This window comes from Sminthopsis crassicaudata, chromosome 2 (assembly GCF_048593235.1).
Source record: "Sminthopsis crassicaudata isolate SCR6 chromosome 2, ASM4859323v1, whole genome shotgun sequence".
NCBI classification, from domain to species: domain Eukaryota; kingdom Metazoa; phylum Chordata; class Mammalia; order Dasyuromorphia; family Dasyuridae; genus Sminthopsis; species Sminthopsis crassicaudata.
In genome coordinates, this window is record NC_133618.1 from 553,140,152 (window position 1) to 553,155,922 (window position 15,771).

The 15,771-nt window shown below is 32.8% G+C and overlaps 1 protein-coding gene across 1 annotated transcript in view; it reads left to right on the forward strand.

Moving 5' to 3' along the window:
- The window catches only part of TTC23 (tetratricopeptide repeat domain 23), a 104,437-nt gene extending 89,303 nt beyond the window's left edge, over positions 1 to 15,134 (forward strand). The window contains 3 exon segments of the mRNA XM_074295038.1: positions 3,167 to 3,316; positions 13,057 to 13,139; positions 14,469 to 15,134. Coding sequence (XP_074151139.1) covers positions 3,167 to 3,316; positions 13,057 to 13,139; positions 14,469 to 14,583 — 348 coding nt within the window. The 3' untranslated portion in view covers positions 14,584 to 15,134.
- Positions 15,135 to 15,771: the final 637 nt, after the last annotated feature.

A 15,771-nucleotide genomic window follows, 5' to 3' on the forward strand; every position in this document is an offset into this window, starting at 1 on the left:
CTTCCAGAAATCCATATTATGTTACATTTTTATTTTAAAACGAAAACAAATCTAGATTTTCTATGATAATTTGTTATTCCCAAGCTGGCTTTCTTTGCCACTTTGTCTAATTTTTGAGTTGCCTATGCCTTCCAATAAGTCTGAGTCTCTGTGTATATGCATGTGTGCATGTATATATGTACAAATTTGAGAAAGAGGAGCTCATTTTCAAACAGTATTGTATTGCTTGAAGAACTACTAATGTATGTCTAGGGAAATAAAATTTCTGCCCCCAGATTCATTCCAAAGTGAAATATATTTTCTTTCTTTTTTTTTTTTTCCCTGAGGCTAGGGTTAAGTGACTTGCCCAGGGTCACACAGCTAGGAAGTATTAAGTGTCTGAGACCAGATTTGAACTCGGGTCCTCCTGAATTCAGGGCTGGTGCTCTATCCACCGCACCACTTAGCTGCCTCTCCAAAGTGAAATATAAATTAATTTTACATATTCTGCTCTTTTGGATTATCTATGTTACTGGTCTTTATCAAATGAAGACTTGAAAAATAGGCCTGTCTACACTGATCATTGCACCATGAAATCTAACCCAGATTATACATATATCTTTTTGATCAGTCTCCAGAATAGAATCTGTTCTTTCTAGTGACTATGTTGTGCTGATATCTCATCCTTTTTAATAGTTTGTGGCCTAAAATTTTGCTACATATTCAAATAGATATTGAAGATAATTTTGTAGATAAACCATTTGGAACTCTTTATCCCTCACATTTCAGAATTATCCTGCAGATAAAAGATTTAAAATCTTTCATCTTTATGTAAACACTGCCATAAGATTTCAAATTTTTAATTTCACTGTATCATTCTTCTGCTCAAAATCTTTGACTGGTACCTTGCAGGCAATTGTATAGAATCAGTTCTTTTAGTCTTATATTTAAAGCCTCTATAATCTATCACCAATATACTTTTCCAAATTTTCTTCCCACAACTTTTCTACATAAACCTTTTCTTTCATTCATATTGCTTTACCCATTGGGCTTGACCATTTAGAATGCTTTCTCCATTTCCCTCTATCCAAATCTTTAAAGATTCAGTGTAGTTTCACTTCTTTTATGAAATGCTTCCTGATCATCCCAGAAAAAAAAAATTCCCTTCCTGTAAATCCTTAACTAGGAATTTTGTTATCCCTGACAAATTCCGCTGAATATGGACAAGTAGGGAGGATGGGGGTGAAGGGGCGAAGATCATAACACACTAGAAACAGTATATGGGGGGAGAGGGACAATTCATGTTCTGCCCTGAAGTATAAGCTATGAAAAAATTCATGTGCAGTAAAATTGGTAGTTGGCTTACAGAAACAGGGCATCTGCTTGATTCCTGTTTTAACTAATATTCTTGATAACTAGGTAATAAATTCATGCTGTAGGAAGAGTGAAAATGCTGTCTGCTCTTTCCACATCTTCCAACAAGCCCCACCCTTATTACGATTCTAATTTCCTCCAAACTCCTAAAGCACTTGTTGATTCTAAAATTCATTTGGCAGCTAATCATAAATTAAGATATATTCCTCTTTTGTTATGTTTTACTTATAACATTTTTTTTTATTATTTAACTTTTTCTACTTACCTACCTAGTGAGATTGCAAGGCATTTAAGGACATAGATTATTTTAAGCTTCTTTGTATTCTTGACTAAGTGCAAGGAGCAAGGCCATTGCTGGTCACCTTGACTTTTATCTTGCCACTGGAGTCTGATAACTCTGAAGAAAAAAGTGAAGTTGATGACTTTGCTCAGCTTTGTCTCATTTAAATCCATCTCATAGACAAGTCATCACTCTCGTGATGTTATTGGTCCTCTTTGAGAACAACGGATGAAAAACAAATGCAAAGCACCTATCAAGTCATTCTTCACTAAGTGCATGCAGTTAGTCAATTAAAAAATTTATTCAGTTTTTTCCTACTTTGTGTGACTCAAAAGCTAAGAATATAATCATTTGAAAACAGGACTCTTAAACTCTGTTCCCTTCATTGGCCATATATAGCCAATTAGTCATTTCCTTTGGAAATATTTGCAGATAGCACTCTTTCCCTGTAGTTCCATTCATTTCCCTCAAATATGTGATATAGCATCAGGCAAGCAAAATAGCTGACAAATCTAAGAACAACTGAAAAAAAATGAACTCAAACATAATCTTTTTCTTAAAAAGTTATTTCATTATTTTAGCAGAAATTTCTGATATTATTAAGAGTATTAAATGATTTGTTTTATATATCAACAGGCCTTTAAATCTCTGAAATAAGGCCCTTTTAATAATGTATGTTGGATAGGGCTGATATTTCTTGGAAGAAAACATTCTATAGCTGAAGCTTTTTACTCAAATGAAATCACACATATAGTACATCTCAGAAAAAAAAATTCTGTCTATATTTCTGAACCCATGCAACTTATTTGAAATTAAGGAGTGTGTGTGTGTGTGTGTGTGTGTGTGTGTGTGTGAGAGAGAGAGAGAGAGAGAGAGAGAGAGAGAGAGAGAGAGAGAGAGAGAGAGAGAGAGAGAGAGTTTGAATGTTTTTTCCTAGCAGAAGTGGGACTTGGAGTGAATGACTACAGAGATTAGATTGGAAAGCATTTGGAGTGAATGACTACAGAGATTAGATTGGAAAGCATTATTTCATTAATTTCTGACCAACTCTAGTTTTTTAAATTCTATAACTGGGATTAAAATATTCTAATAAATCAGATCACTTAAAGTGTCATGTTATGATTTTTTGTTTACTTTTAATATCTGAAATTATTTATGAGAAAAAATTCTGGAATGCATCCTAGATTTTGTAAAATCATCCAAATTAGAAAGATGGCTTAATTATTGTTTTTTCCTATGTGAATGGAAGAAGTTCCTTCAACTAAAAATATTACTACTCAACATAAATGAACAAATGAAATCTCAAAATGGGCTTTCCTTCTAATTGTGTGGCTTCATTCTCTTTGTGGAGTTATCTCATCCTAAAGTCCTAAATCACATACTCAATGGAGATGTGGGTTTTTGTCTCTTGTTTAGATGACCATAATAAGGCTTCTTTTGAAGTGTAAAAATAAACCTCATTTACATAATTCTTTAACAGTCAATGCAACTTCTGAACCTTTCCAACAAAATAGCTTTTTATTCCTTTTATAGAGAGCAGCTCAAATACTGAAGGAATCGTTAGATGCCAAAATAGCAACATTTGGGGATGTCAGTCCTGAAGTAGCTAAGACTTACTGTCTCCTTGGAAAAGCAGACCTGGCACATGGAGACCAGAACATGGCATACAAGAAATTTAAGAAGGTAAACCTAATAATAAGTCAAGGCAAATGCCTACTCACTCCTCCCTCAACATTTGTTGGGGGTGGAGGTCTCTGAGAGGGTGGGTTGAAAAGTGGAGGGTGAAGTTTAGGAATATGAAAAAGTTTATTTTGGTAAGCTGATCATCACTTTTGATCTGAACAAATCAACATGTATCTACTTCTTAGCTTGAAAAGACAGTAAGCTACCTATCATTTCCTATTTCTTTGGTTATCACTCTTTTATCACCTGACCTGGGCTTTGCAAATAAATCTGTCTTCATGAATAAGGAAGGAAATAGAAGAGGCACTATGGAGTAATTATGCACTATCTTTAAGTATCAGAATTCAGGAGTAAATATATAGGATAAAAGACTTTGGAGGCTTCATAGTCTGACCATACCCCTCTCCACAAACATACACACTTTTTCAGATAAGGAAATTGCTGCATAGTTAAATTACAAGACTTGCCCCAAATTAAGCAGCAACAGAAGTGGGATTTGAACCTAAATCTTCTGATTCCAGGCCTTATGCCCTTTCCACTGCACCACCCTCACTACTTCCATTTAAGATTTAGTCTTAAAGGATAGATAAAGTACAAGGGAAGGAGTCATGTATATTTATATTTATATTCATTACTGGTTTCTAGAAGCTAAAGATCAATTCAATTTTAAGTAATTCTTAAATTTAATGATCCATAGAACAAATGAAAAATAGCAGCTTTTTATTTAATTTATAATTAAAATTATATTAATGATAAAAATTATTATATAAATATGAACTATATATCGTTTCAACATTGTGAATGGAAAAAAAGACATAAGCTTATTTAGCAGTTTACCAAAATTAAAGAAATACTGAAACATATCTTTGTTTTGTGTATTGTGCATATATATGTGTACATACACATATATACACATAGATGTCTATTTGTATATACACATACATGTATAAATGATCATTTTACTTAATCTAAGGCCAGTGGCTGGCTCATCAGTGAATATATGCAGGACACAAGTGATTACTTAAAGTAGGATCTGTTACATCTGTTGCTAAATGGGAACTTTTTCAAATGCCACATTTAGCATTTGGGTTGTGTAAAGCCAACAGCTCTTAAAGTTACCAGATTTTCTGCTATTTGTATCACAACAGCAGCTGCATTTCCTGTATCCAGCTTAATAGCCTGGATTCCACATAATTGTAGCTTTTCCAGATGTATTCTTGTGTTGAATGGTCTAAAGCATGATATGAAAAGCAGACCAGGAAACAAAGCAGAAGGTGGGATTAAATTACTAAATAGCATACAGGGTCATTTATCTGCCTGTAATGAAAATACAGGGATTTTGTTGGCCTCCAAAGAGAATTTGGTGCTCAAAATCAAAATATTTTTCCCACCTTAAAAGCCTAGTTTTTCTTCTCAAACAGGTAGATGACAACATTCAAAAAGAATTCATAAGCAGTCTTACAGTGGCTACTACTAAAGAAAGGTGTTAAAAGAATTCTGTTTATAATGGGCTTTGAAATGGGCAAACCCATGGATAATGGCATTTTTGGTGCTCTGTAAGAACTAGGAAAAGAGTGAGTAAAGAAGGGAAATTGATGTGAAACATTAACATTAATTGTGAAATTTTTTGTTTTTCAGTTATTCAGTCATTATTGACTCTTCATGATCACATGGTGCATAGCATACCAGACCCTTCTATCTTCTGTTATCTCCCGGTCTCTTGTGAAATTAATTATTATTAATTCTATATAATTGTAAATTTAATAGGATTTAATCCATTGCCTGATTAAAGTAATACTAAAAAAAATTCACCAAACAATAAAATTACTATTTTATAGTCTCCTTCAATAAACTCAAAGCTATATAATCCTATAAACAAAGCAGGGAGAAATTCTTTAACTAGTGTCTGTGTCTGAAATTCAGAATTCCTCTCAACCTATTTTATTAACTCTGCTGCTACATTTTAGTTATAATTCACTCAGTATATTCCTTCGAGTCTTAATTACCTCTTTGGTATATCATTTATTTTACACTCTTGAATAAAACTTACCCAAAGACTCTGATGGTCTACACATATCTAATGTAAATTATTTTCAAATATATAGAGAAGGAAACTTGAGAGACCTAGGTTGATACTTTTTCACTTATTACTACAGAAAAATAGAACCTCTACATATCTGTAGCAGTGAGTATTTAAGTGATAGTTTTCTGAGCCTGCCCACAAAAGGACTGATTTCATCTATTTCAAAAGAGAAAAGGAATTCCCTCAGATAGCAGCTATTGAACCATACTGAAATACAGGAACAAAAAGTTACTGCACACCATAATTTGTTTGTTTGTTTCTTTTTTTTTTTTTGAGGCTGGGGTTAAGTGACTTGCCCAGGGTCACACAGCTAGGAAATGTTAAGTTTGAGACCAAATTTGAACTCGGGTCCTCCTGAATTCAAGGCTGGTGCTCTATCCACTGTGCCACCTAGCTGCCCCCATAATTTGTTTCTAAGGTGCTTCTATGTGTATCTAGAAAAAATTGGCAAACCTGACTAAGAACAACAGATAGATCTGCAAGGCCAAAACACATTAATAAAGAAAATTTGAAATCATGGTGTGATTTAGATTTAATAAACTGTCAGAACTGCAAAGTGCTGTAGAGATCACCAAATCTAACCCCCTTTAGAAGTATTAGAACTGTGAAATTGTTATGGATCAGCCAAACATCAAGATTTCTGTGGGTCTCTGCTTATTTTGCTTCAGTTCCTTTCCATGTTTTTAAAGTAAAATGGAAATATATTTTCCTTAAACTCAGAAGAAATGAAATTATGGCAGTACAACATTTTAAAATGAATTATTTTTTCATTTCTTGTCTAACATTGCCATAGACATTTAAAACATTCCTTAGGTAACATTTGGTGGGAAAACCAACTACTGCATGTATTTACTCATTTCTTCATTAACCCATATCTAAAACCATCATTTTATAGATGAGCGAATTTAAACCCAAATATGTTAAATACCCAAGTCACAGCTTAGTAGAAATTTAAGCTCAGATCTCATCTGTTGCCATCCAGTGATCTTGTTTCTACCTCATGTTTATCCTCTATGCTATGCTGTTTGGTGGGTGCTCAGGGGGTCCAAAAGTACTTATCAGTTATAACAGTTATGATATAAATATCAGTTATCATTGAAGAACAGAAATGTACTTTTATACAGATTATCCAGATTATGCCAAAATAATTTTGAACACCTATGTCCATCTATAAACATTAAGTTCATAGATGAATGATCTTCATCAACCAAAATAGAGTGATGTTCAATAAAGGTAAGGGATGAATATACACTCAGGAAAGAAAAACAAAAACTAAACATAAAGCAATGGGCATGCATGTTAGGAAAATATAACTGGCCCAATAGCAACCCAAACAAGCCACTGCATATTTTTGCAGTTCAGTTAGCTCACAAGTAAAAAGTTTCCAGTGTCTCCCCTATCTTCACTGAAATTCTCCTTGTAACAAAACTAATTTCCTTTAATAATCTGCTTTTTCCTTCTTAAGTCTCCCACAATAGAGATGTCAAATTCCCAGAGAACTTCAAGTAAACCTGTAGCTGGGAATCAAATTAAAACATACAAACAAAATAACAAAATAAATATCAATACAGTTCAACATATATATTAATTTGTGGTTTTCCAAGTCAATATGTAATCTGCTGATATCATGTATATTTGAATTTGACACCACAACTTAGTATTCCGTTCCCCAGTCTGAAAAAATCAAAGCCATTTGTCACAAGTTCCTTCTCTGCCACTCTTGACATCATCCCTTATTATCTCTTTCTTTACTTCAGTGTTTGTTTTTTTTTTTTTTAATTTGCTTTTTGCTGAGGCATTTGGGATTAAATGACTTGCCTAGGAAGTGTTAAATATCTGATATCAAATTTGAATCCAGGTCCTCCTGACAGGTAATCTATTCACTGCGCCCACCTAGCTGCCCCTACTTCAGTTTCTTTTGAAGATGTGGTCTTTCTAACCAAGATAAACTCCTTTGCATGTAACCTTTGGTTCAATCTCTTCCTTTCTTCAGCATATTGCTCGACTAGTATTTCCCTATATAATAGTTCCTTCCCTGCTTGACTATCCAAGTTTCCCCCATCCTTAATGGCCTCACCATTCTGTTGGCTGTTATCCTTTATCTTTCCTCCTTTTCTCAGTCAAACTATTTGTACTCATTTATTTCTACTTCTTCTCTTCTCACTCTCTTCTAAAGCTAACCACTTCACCAAACTGAAAATACTCTTACCACTTATCTTAATTGCCAAATCAAATAGCTTTTCCTCAAGTCTCATCCTTCCTTACTTCTTTGATACATTGACACAGTTGGCACTTCTTCCTCCTAGATACTTCGTTATGTTTTCATAACTTCTCCCTCCTGGTTCTCTTCCCATTTATCTTTCTTCTCAGGTTCCCTTATTGGATTATCATCCATGTTATGCCTCTAAACTGTGGGTCTACCCTAAAGCTCTGTCTGAGGCTGCCTTTTTCTTTTTTTATTCTTTTATTTGATTACCTCTTAATTCTCATAGATTTTAATTATCATCTTTATGCAGAAGATTCCCAGATCTTTATTTCCAACCTTAGTCTTTCTTCTGAGATGCAGTTCCACATCACAAATTACCTACTGGACATTTGGAATTGGATGCCTGATAAGCTGCTCAGACCCCATATGTGCAGAACAGGAATTTTCTTCCCAATCTCTGCTCTCTTCTAAATATCCCTAGCTTTCTTAAGGGTATCACTTTTAAATTCCCTGGATTCACAAATGTAGCATCATCTGTCCTTGACTCTTTAATCTTTTACTCCACATATTGAGTCAACTGATAAATCTTATAGTTTTTACCTCCACAATATCTCTCACGTATATTAACTTCTACCTGCTCACTCTCATAGCCAATCCTATTACAAGCAATAATCACTTTTTTCTAGACCTATTGCAATGACTTCTTAAAATCAACAGAGTGATTTTCCTAAAAGATCTGATCATGTCACCCCCTCTCATACACACACACAATAAATTCCAGTGACTCCTTCTTTCTATAATCAAACTTAAACTCCTATTTCTTACTTAATACCTTGAGGCTTTCCATCATATTACACATTACTTCTCTCCACACATTCTATAATCTTATTATGTTGATCTACATGTTTTTACCTATAATATGCCATTTTCCTTCTCCATGGTTTTGTACCAAATATTCTTCCATGCCTGGAATTCTCTCATTGCTGCTTCTTGGAACTCCTGTTTTGTTTTGTTTTTTCAAAGACTGCAAAAGTGCCTCTTTCTACCTGAGACCTATATTGGATCCCCTAACTTCTAATGCTTTCCTTTTCCTCTCTACACTAGTAACATTGTTTTGGGTGTGTTTTATAGAAATCTACATAAGTGTATGTTGTCTCTCTCATTAGAATATTAATCTCCTTAAGAGCAGCAATACTTTACTCATGTCTTCATCTCCTCAGCACATGTTACATATAGCAATTTCTAAATACTTATTGAATAATTTAATTTTTAAATGCTTGATTTTTATGGCATAGAATGTAAACATAAGTGAATTGACACATTTATTTCACAGCAGATAAATTTAAAAAAACTTAGCAACATTTTAAATCCATCTGTATTCTTTTCATTCCAATTCTGTATCAGCTTCAAACCAAAGTGAGAAATTCACTTTGTGTTACTAAATCCAAAGAAGGGTTATCATTTGAATCCTTGGTAGGAAGGATTTGGAGAGCAGAGAATGCAAGTAATTAGAAGTATGGAACGTCTAAACATCAAGATTTCTGGTAATCTGCTCATTTTGTCTGTCACTTTCTGTATTTTTAAAGTAAATTAGAAATACATTTTACTCAAACTCAGGAGAAATGAAATTATGGCAGTAAAACATTGTCCAGCTAGACTCTAGGCATTTAAAACATTCCCTCATCAGGTCAATAATGTTATTTGGTGTGAAAAACAACTATTACATACATTTAATTATTCCTTCACAGGCAGCTAGGTGGCACAGTCTAGAGAACACATGTCCTGAAGTAAGAATAGCCTGAGTTCAAATCCTGCCTCAGACACTTAACATTCTCCCTAGTTGTGTGACCCTAGGCTAGTCACTTAACCCAATAGCCTCAACAACAACCACCAAAAAAAAAATCATTACTTCCTCTTAAGCAGCCATTTATTAAGGTGCCTACTGTGTGCCAGTTATGAGGCTAAACCTTTGATAAATAAAAACAAAAATAATGCCTTCTCTTAACTAATTCTATTGGATTAATGGAAAGATTATCTATCTTGTCTTCTTTAATGTGACAATATTGACAGTAGTAATCACAATTTGAACTTTGATTATATATTATCAATTTATTTTAGTTTCTAATCTGGCATCATTTTAAGATAGAGCTAAATTGTTGCCAAAGATACAAAATAATAATTAACAGCAACATTTATCTCCCTGGGCAAAGATCTACAGAAAAGAGATGTTGTGTGTGCATTGCTTTTTGATGCTCCCCCTATATTATACAACCTATTTTAGTTCTCCTTTTGACTTTGAGCAATAGAGATAGTAAGGAAACAATTATCAACTTTAAACACCAACACTGTCAAAGAATCAAGAGTTAGTCTAATGATGATTTTAATCATCATTAAATTAATGATTTATTAATCATTAAATCATATAATAATCATTAAATGAAATAAGATGCTGTCAAGCATTTTATTGTTTTTTATGGAAGTATATGGTGAGGGGCACCTAAGTGGGTAGTAGATAGAGCACCAGTCTTCAAGTCATAAGGACCTAAGTTCAGACACTTAACACTTCCTAGCTGTGTGATCCTGAGCAAGTCGCTTGACCCCAGTTTCCTCAGGAGAAAAAAAAAAAAAAAAAAGGAAGTGTATGGTGAATTTGCTACGAAGCCAAATACTGTGCTAGCTACTGAAATATAAAAGGCAAAAACAAACCAAAAAAACACCCCACTCTTAAACTTATATTTGTATCTGCATATATGTATGTCTTTGTACACAGAGACATATATATATATATAATATGTGTGTGTGTGTGTGTATAAAACATAACAAACAAGATTAGGGAGGTGATTTTCGGGGGGGGGGGGCTCAGAAAAGGCCTCAGGAAGTAGTATTTGATCTGAGCATTTGTTAAGTAAAATTTTAATGCTATGATGAATGAATTAACACAAAATAATGCTAATATCAACCCTTCTCAAAATGAACTACATTAGAAGTTCTCTTCAATTTGTAAATATAGAAAACAATGTATATTTAAAATTAAACCTGATTTTTAAAAACTGAATGGAGGTATTTTGTTAATTTAAAAAAAAAAAAAAAAAAAAAGGAAATAAAGTCTATTTTGGTAGGAAGTGTCCGGATTTTTTGGATACAAAGAAATGCAAGATTCTTCTCTGTTTTTCTAAATTAATAAATAATTTTTGTTATTTCCAAGGCCATAGCATTATGTTTAGTCATTAACCTGCTGCCAAGTGAAGACATATTCCTTCAGCCTAGGAATGAATATTAGGCAGTTAGTAGAGGACAATAGCAACCAGACATAAGCTCAAAGGGACATTTCCTGATGAAAGCTATCCTTTAGCTATAAATTCTCAAAGACCAATCATTTTTGCAAAGATAGTATGACTTTTAAAAGTTTTTAAAAATACCTTTTTTCTTTTCTTTTTTCTTTTTTTTTTTTTTTAACCATATTTGTTTCTTTGCAAAGTATGAGCTTTAAACAACTGCATTCTTGGAGTCTTATCAAGTCTAAACAAAACTTCCAGAGGATTGAGCCTATAAAGACACACATTTTGGTGATTGTTGTATAATTATCTTGAACATATAAAAATGGCTGGCACAGATAGAATAAATAAATAAGATCTACAGTTAGTTCCCAAATATTGTTTTAGCTGTTAACATTAACCCTTTTTCCATCCCTTTTTTTTTCTCCAAGTAAAGCTGACAAAATGTTTATAAATTGATTTAAATTTCACTTTCCTTTTCTGTGTCCAAATACTTAGGAATACTAATATTAAAATGGCTATTGCAGGGAACAGAAAAAACAAGTTAGGGGCCAGGTAATTTACAAATGGATAATTCACTCCCATATTATTAAAAATTTCAATTTCCTATATAACAATTAACATATAATTCTAAAAATCCTTAAAAACGTAATTTCAGGTTCCAGGCCTCAGTTTTCTTATCTGCAAAATGAATGATCTTGATTTTATGATTACTTATATTTTTTTATTTTCCAGATAACAATAATAGCATTTATATGGTGCTTTAAAGTGTTCAAAGAGCTTTATCCATGTTAACTCATTTGATCCTCTTAACACATTTGATCCTATGGAGTTGGTGTTATTATTGCTCTTATTTTACATATCTAACATTCTTTTATAATAAAATATAAGTCCTAGATGTTACAAAATTATTCTTGATTTTAAAAAAATGAAAAGATTTCATACTAAATTTCTGCTAAAAGGTTGTGGGTGTTCATTTAAACTGAAATTAAATAAATTCTAGGGAGAACTATATAGCTTTTTTTCAGCTAATAAGTGGTCAATGACAAAACTATCTATTGCTATGAATTTTTTTTAAATTTAAAAGTTATTCATTTCTTCATTGAAATAGAGATAAGATATTAAATAAGATAATAGCTTTAAAGCACTTTGCAAACCTTAAAATGTTATATAAGTATTAGCTATCATAAATAATGTCAAGAGAAAAAAGCACAAGATCAGTCAGCATACCAATTATAAATAGGGACAAATATACATTAACAAGAATAGAAAGAGAATATTAATTCTATTTTATAGTTTTATTAAAGATAAGTTTTTTCTTTTAGCAAATGCCTAACCTTAAGAAAAACAATAAGTCATTCTGATCGATAAATAGAATCATAGATTTAACCAGCAGGAACTTAACACTCTCATTTTTATAGATGAAGAAACTGAGACCTAAACAAGTCAAGTGGCTTTAAAAAGATTTCAGGTTTTACAGGGCAAAGCTGAGATTTGTACCTAAATCCTCTGAATAATCTCATTGTACCAACCTGCCTTCCAAGTAACTTTACCTTATATATATATTTGGCATATTAGAGTTTAAAATTGCTTTACATGATTTTATTTGATCCTTAGATCAACCATGTGAAGTAAATGTAGTATCTTCATTTTAAAATTTAGAAACTGAGTTTCTAAAGAAGTTAAATGATTCATATTTGACATGTATTACATTACTTGCTCTGTGGTGGGGAGTGGAGGGAAGGGATAAAAATGTAGAACACAAGGTTTTGTAAGAGTAAATGTTGAAAAAAAAAAGAGTAAATGTTGAAAACTATCTTTGCATGTATTTTGAAGAAAAAAAAACTTATATATATATATATATATATATATATATATATAAAGAAAATAACTGATTATCCAAGACTCAATAGCTACTGAGTGGCAGAATTTATATCTAAACCTGGATATCCTAAGTCCAGATACTTTGTCTATGATGATATATTGTTTCTTTAAATGGTGCTTTTTAATTTTTTTATGCATAGATTCCTGTTTTCCAAATTTCCAGGAGATATGTTGGAAGTATTCCAGGTTGTGAATTTAGAGATATGACGGCTATATGAAAGAGTTGTGGGCCTACAGATTTTTTTTTTTAGTTATATTTCCATATTTAAATGGTAAATGGTTTATTTTGCAGTGTCTTCAAATTCAGATTCTTTTATATGGATCTCAAGATAAAAGGACAATAGCCACCCAACAGATTCTTGACTCATTATCAAAGTAAGTTTGAGTTGTCCTCAATGTTGCTTCTTTGATAGTTCTATTATGTTAACTGTGAAGTCCAAATTAGCTCCCTGTTGACCTCAGGATCAGCCAGAGTCAGGATCAGCAAAAGTCTTTGGTCTTTATGGGGGAGAAGTGAAGGGGATCCACAAACTACCTCACGATTTCCACTGATCCACCTCCCTTCTCTTTGTCCTCTTTCAAAGTGACTCTGGCTTGTTTTACTCCACCCCCGAATCCCTCCTACAATTATCTGTATACACCAAAAGATGAAACCTGAACAGAATAGTGAGAAGGACTATTTTTCCAAACATATGCTAATAGAGTATTGTCCAATAGGTAATTAGCCTTAAGTGCTTAGTTATCTGATTTCAGTGCACCTATTCAGAATTTCAGCCCTTTACAGCTAACTGAGAATTTCAGAGAAGGTGGATTATAAAAAGTCCTGTGGAAATGAACAACTTTTTGTTTTGAAAAGTTCCTTGAATTTGTTACTTACCTACAAGTTATGCAGGATCAGATCTTTTGAAATCTCAGACATATCTTTTCTCATATTTAATCTAAAAAAAAAAATTAGCTCTTTGCTTTAAATGACATCATAAGAACACAATAGACTTTCTTCAGGTCAGTAACATAGATTAACATGCTAATAAGTCAAGGGATTATGCAGAGAACACTCTTGAATGTCCTCAGCTTCTCTTTAGATTTTAAGGCTTCATGGGGAGCTTTGGAGATGGAATAAGGAAATTTTAACAGCTTATCACCTAGTCCTAATCTACTTTCTGACTTTATTCACCATCTTTTCTTACACACTGAATGAAAGAGCAGTTTCTATCTGTGAATAGCAAAACATTCTCTTCAGCAAAAGTAATAAATCAGACTAAAAGAGCCTTAACACTTATAAAAGAAATATAGGAAACAAAGGAGTCAGTATATGGTATTACAATGAATTCAGTCTGAAGTTCTTTTTCTGCAGTAGAGATGGTAACAGTAAGGCCTCAGAGATATTACATTAAATCTTGAAAACAAACTTTGTGAACCACTTCATTCAAGAACCTGTCGTTTAAAATTTGATCAATAATTGGATATCACCTCAGATAAATTAAAGGCAACTTGAAAAATTAGAGAATGTGTGTTTATACTAGTTTGTCATGTTCTTGGCTTATTTACATCGTACCTTCTGTATCACCTTATTTAAATATAGCTTTGGCAGCTTCAAGAAAAGCAAATCCAGTAATTGAAGATAGTATTAAATAAATCTTGTAAATAATAAAGACTGTATTTTGAAAAGACTCATGCTTACCCATTCTCTCTTCTCTTTTTCAGGATTCCAGAGGATATAACAAGACAAAAACAATCTAATAAAGCAAGACCACCATTTTGTGCTGCTTTTCCACAACATACCATATTAGGAGGGACTAAGACAAATATACATGACTGATATTTCTTACCTTCCCCAGTGTGATTTGATTTTGCCATACAACCCATTGTTTATGTTTTAGGTGCCATGTATGCACTCTCCAACTAGAAGAGTGAAGAGTAAAATATAATCCAATGTCCATTTATTAAGTGCCTACTATGTGTACAGCACTGTGCAGCAAGAGTACTTTAAAAATGGCCTCATTGCTGTAACAAGTACTGACAGGAAACAGTGACATAGTGAATTGCCCAGGGATCATGTTTTTACAATTGACTATCTTAGGATAGTTTGGTGTTTTTAAGACTTGGAACCACTTCAGTTTTGTTTTTTGTTTTTTGTTGTTGTTTTTGATGGAAATTCTTTCAACATTCAAAACTGCCAAAGTAATAAAATGTTTTGAGCATTAAGCTATAGCCATTTATGTGGTTCATCTGATTGAACACATTAGCTTCTTGTACAGGTTTGGAGTTGGATTTTGAGTAATAAAACACAGTAAAAAGCTTTTTTAGAAGAAATCAATAATGACTGAGAATGAAATGCTAATAAAAAAAAAAAGAACTTCAAACTACCACTATAGGAATGTGCATGTGTGTGTGTTTCCCTTTAATAAATGCCTGCCCTTAAACTTATACCATGTTTGTTTTAGAAGACCTGGAGATGTTTTTGTAACAATGAAAAAAAGACTCAATTTTCAGGTGATACATTAGAACTTCTATTTGACTCAAGTTTTAATATGGAGTCAAACTGCATGGATTCCCCTGCCTCATTAAGTTGGTCTGCAGTAGTATACTTCTCACTGGATTCTCCTGGCTTTGCTAGCCAGGAAGCATGAAAGATAATGGCACACAACACTATAGTTATGTATCTTTTTCCCTACATACCATTTTAGGGACTTTAATACTTACTGTCCTTTAGGAGAGATATCCAGTAGTTAGTTAGCAATTATTTCATATGCTTTTTAAAGCCCCAGGATACTTTGAGAAACCATTGCCTTTTCCCCAGGAATTAGATACCTGGAGGACTCTTTATAACTTTAAGATGTCTGCAGAAACTCTGTTAATTTTCAATCTGCCTTTTTCTTGTCTACAGCAAGTAGTAATGGCAGAAACATTTATTTTCTATGTTTTTCCATTCCGTAGAAATTAGAAATAAAGAAGAATCATTGGTAGGTAGGTAGGTTTTTCTCCCCTAAATCCTATGACAATGATG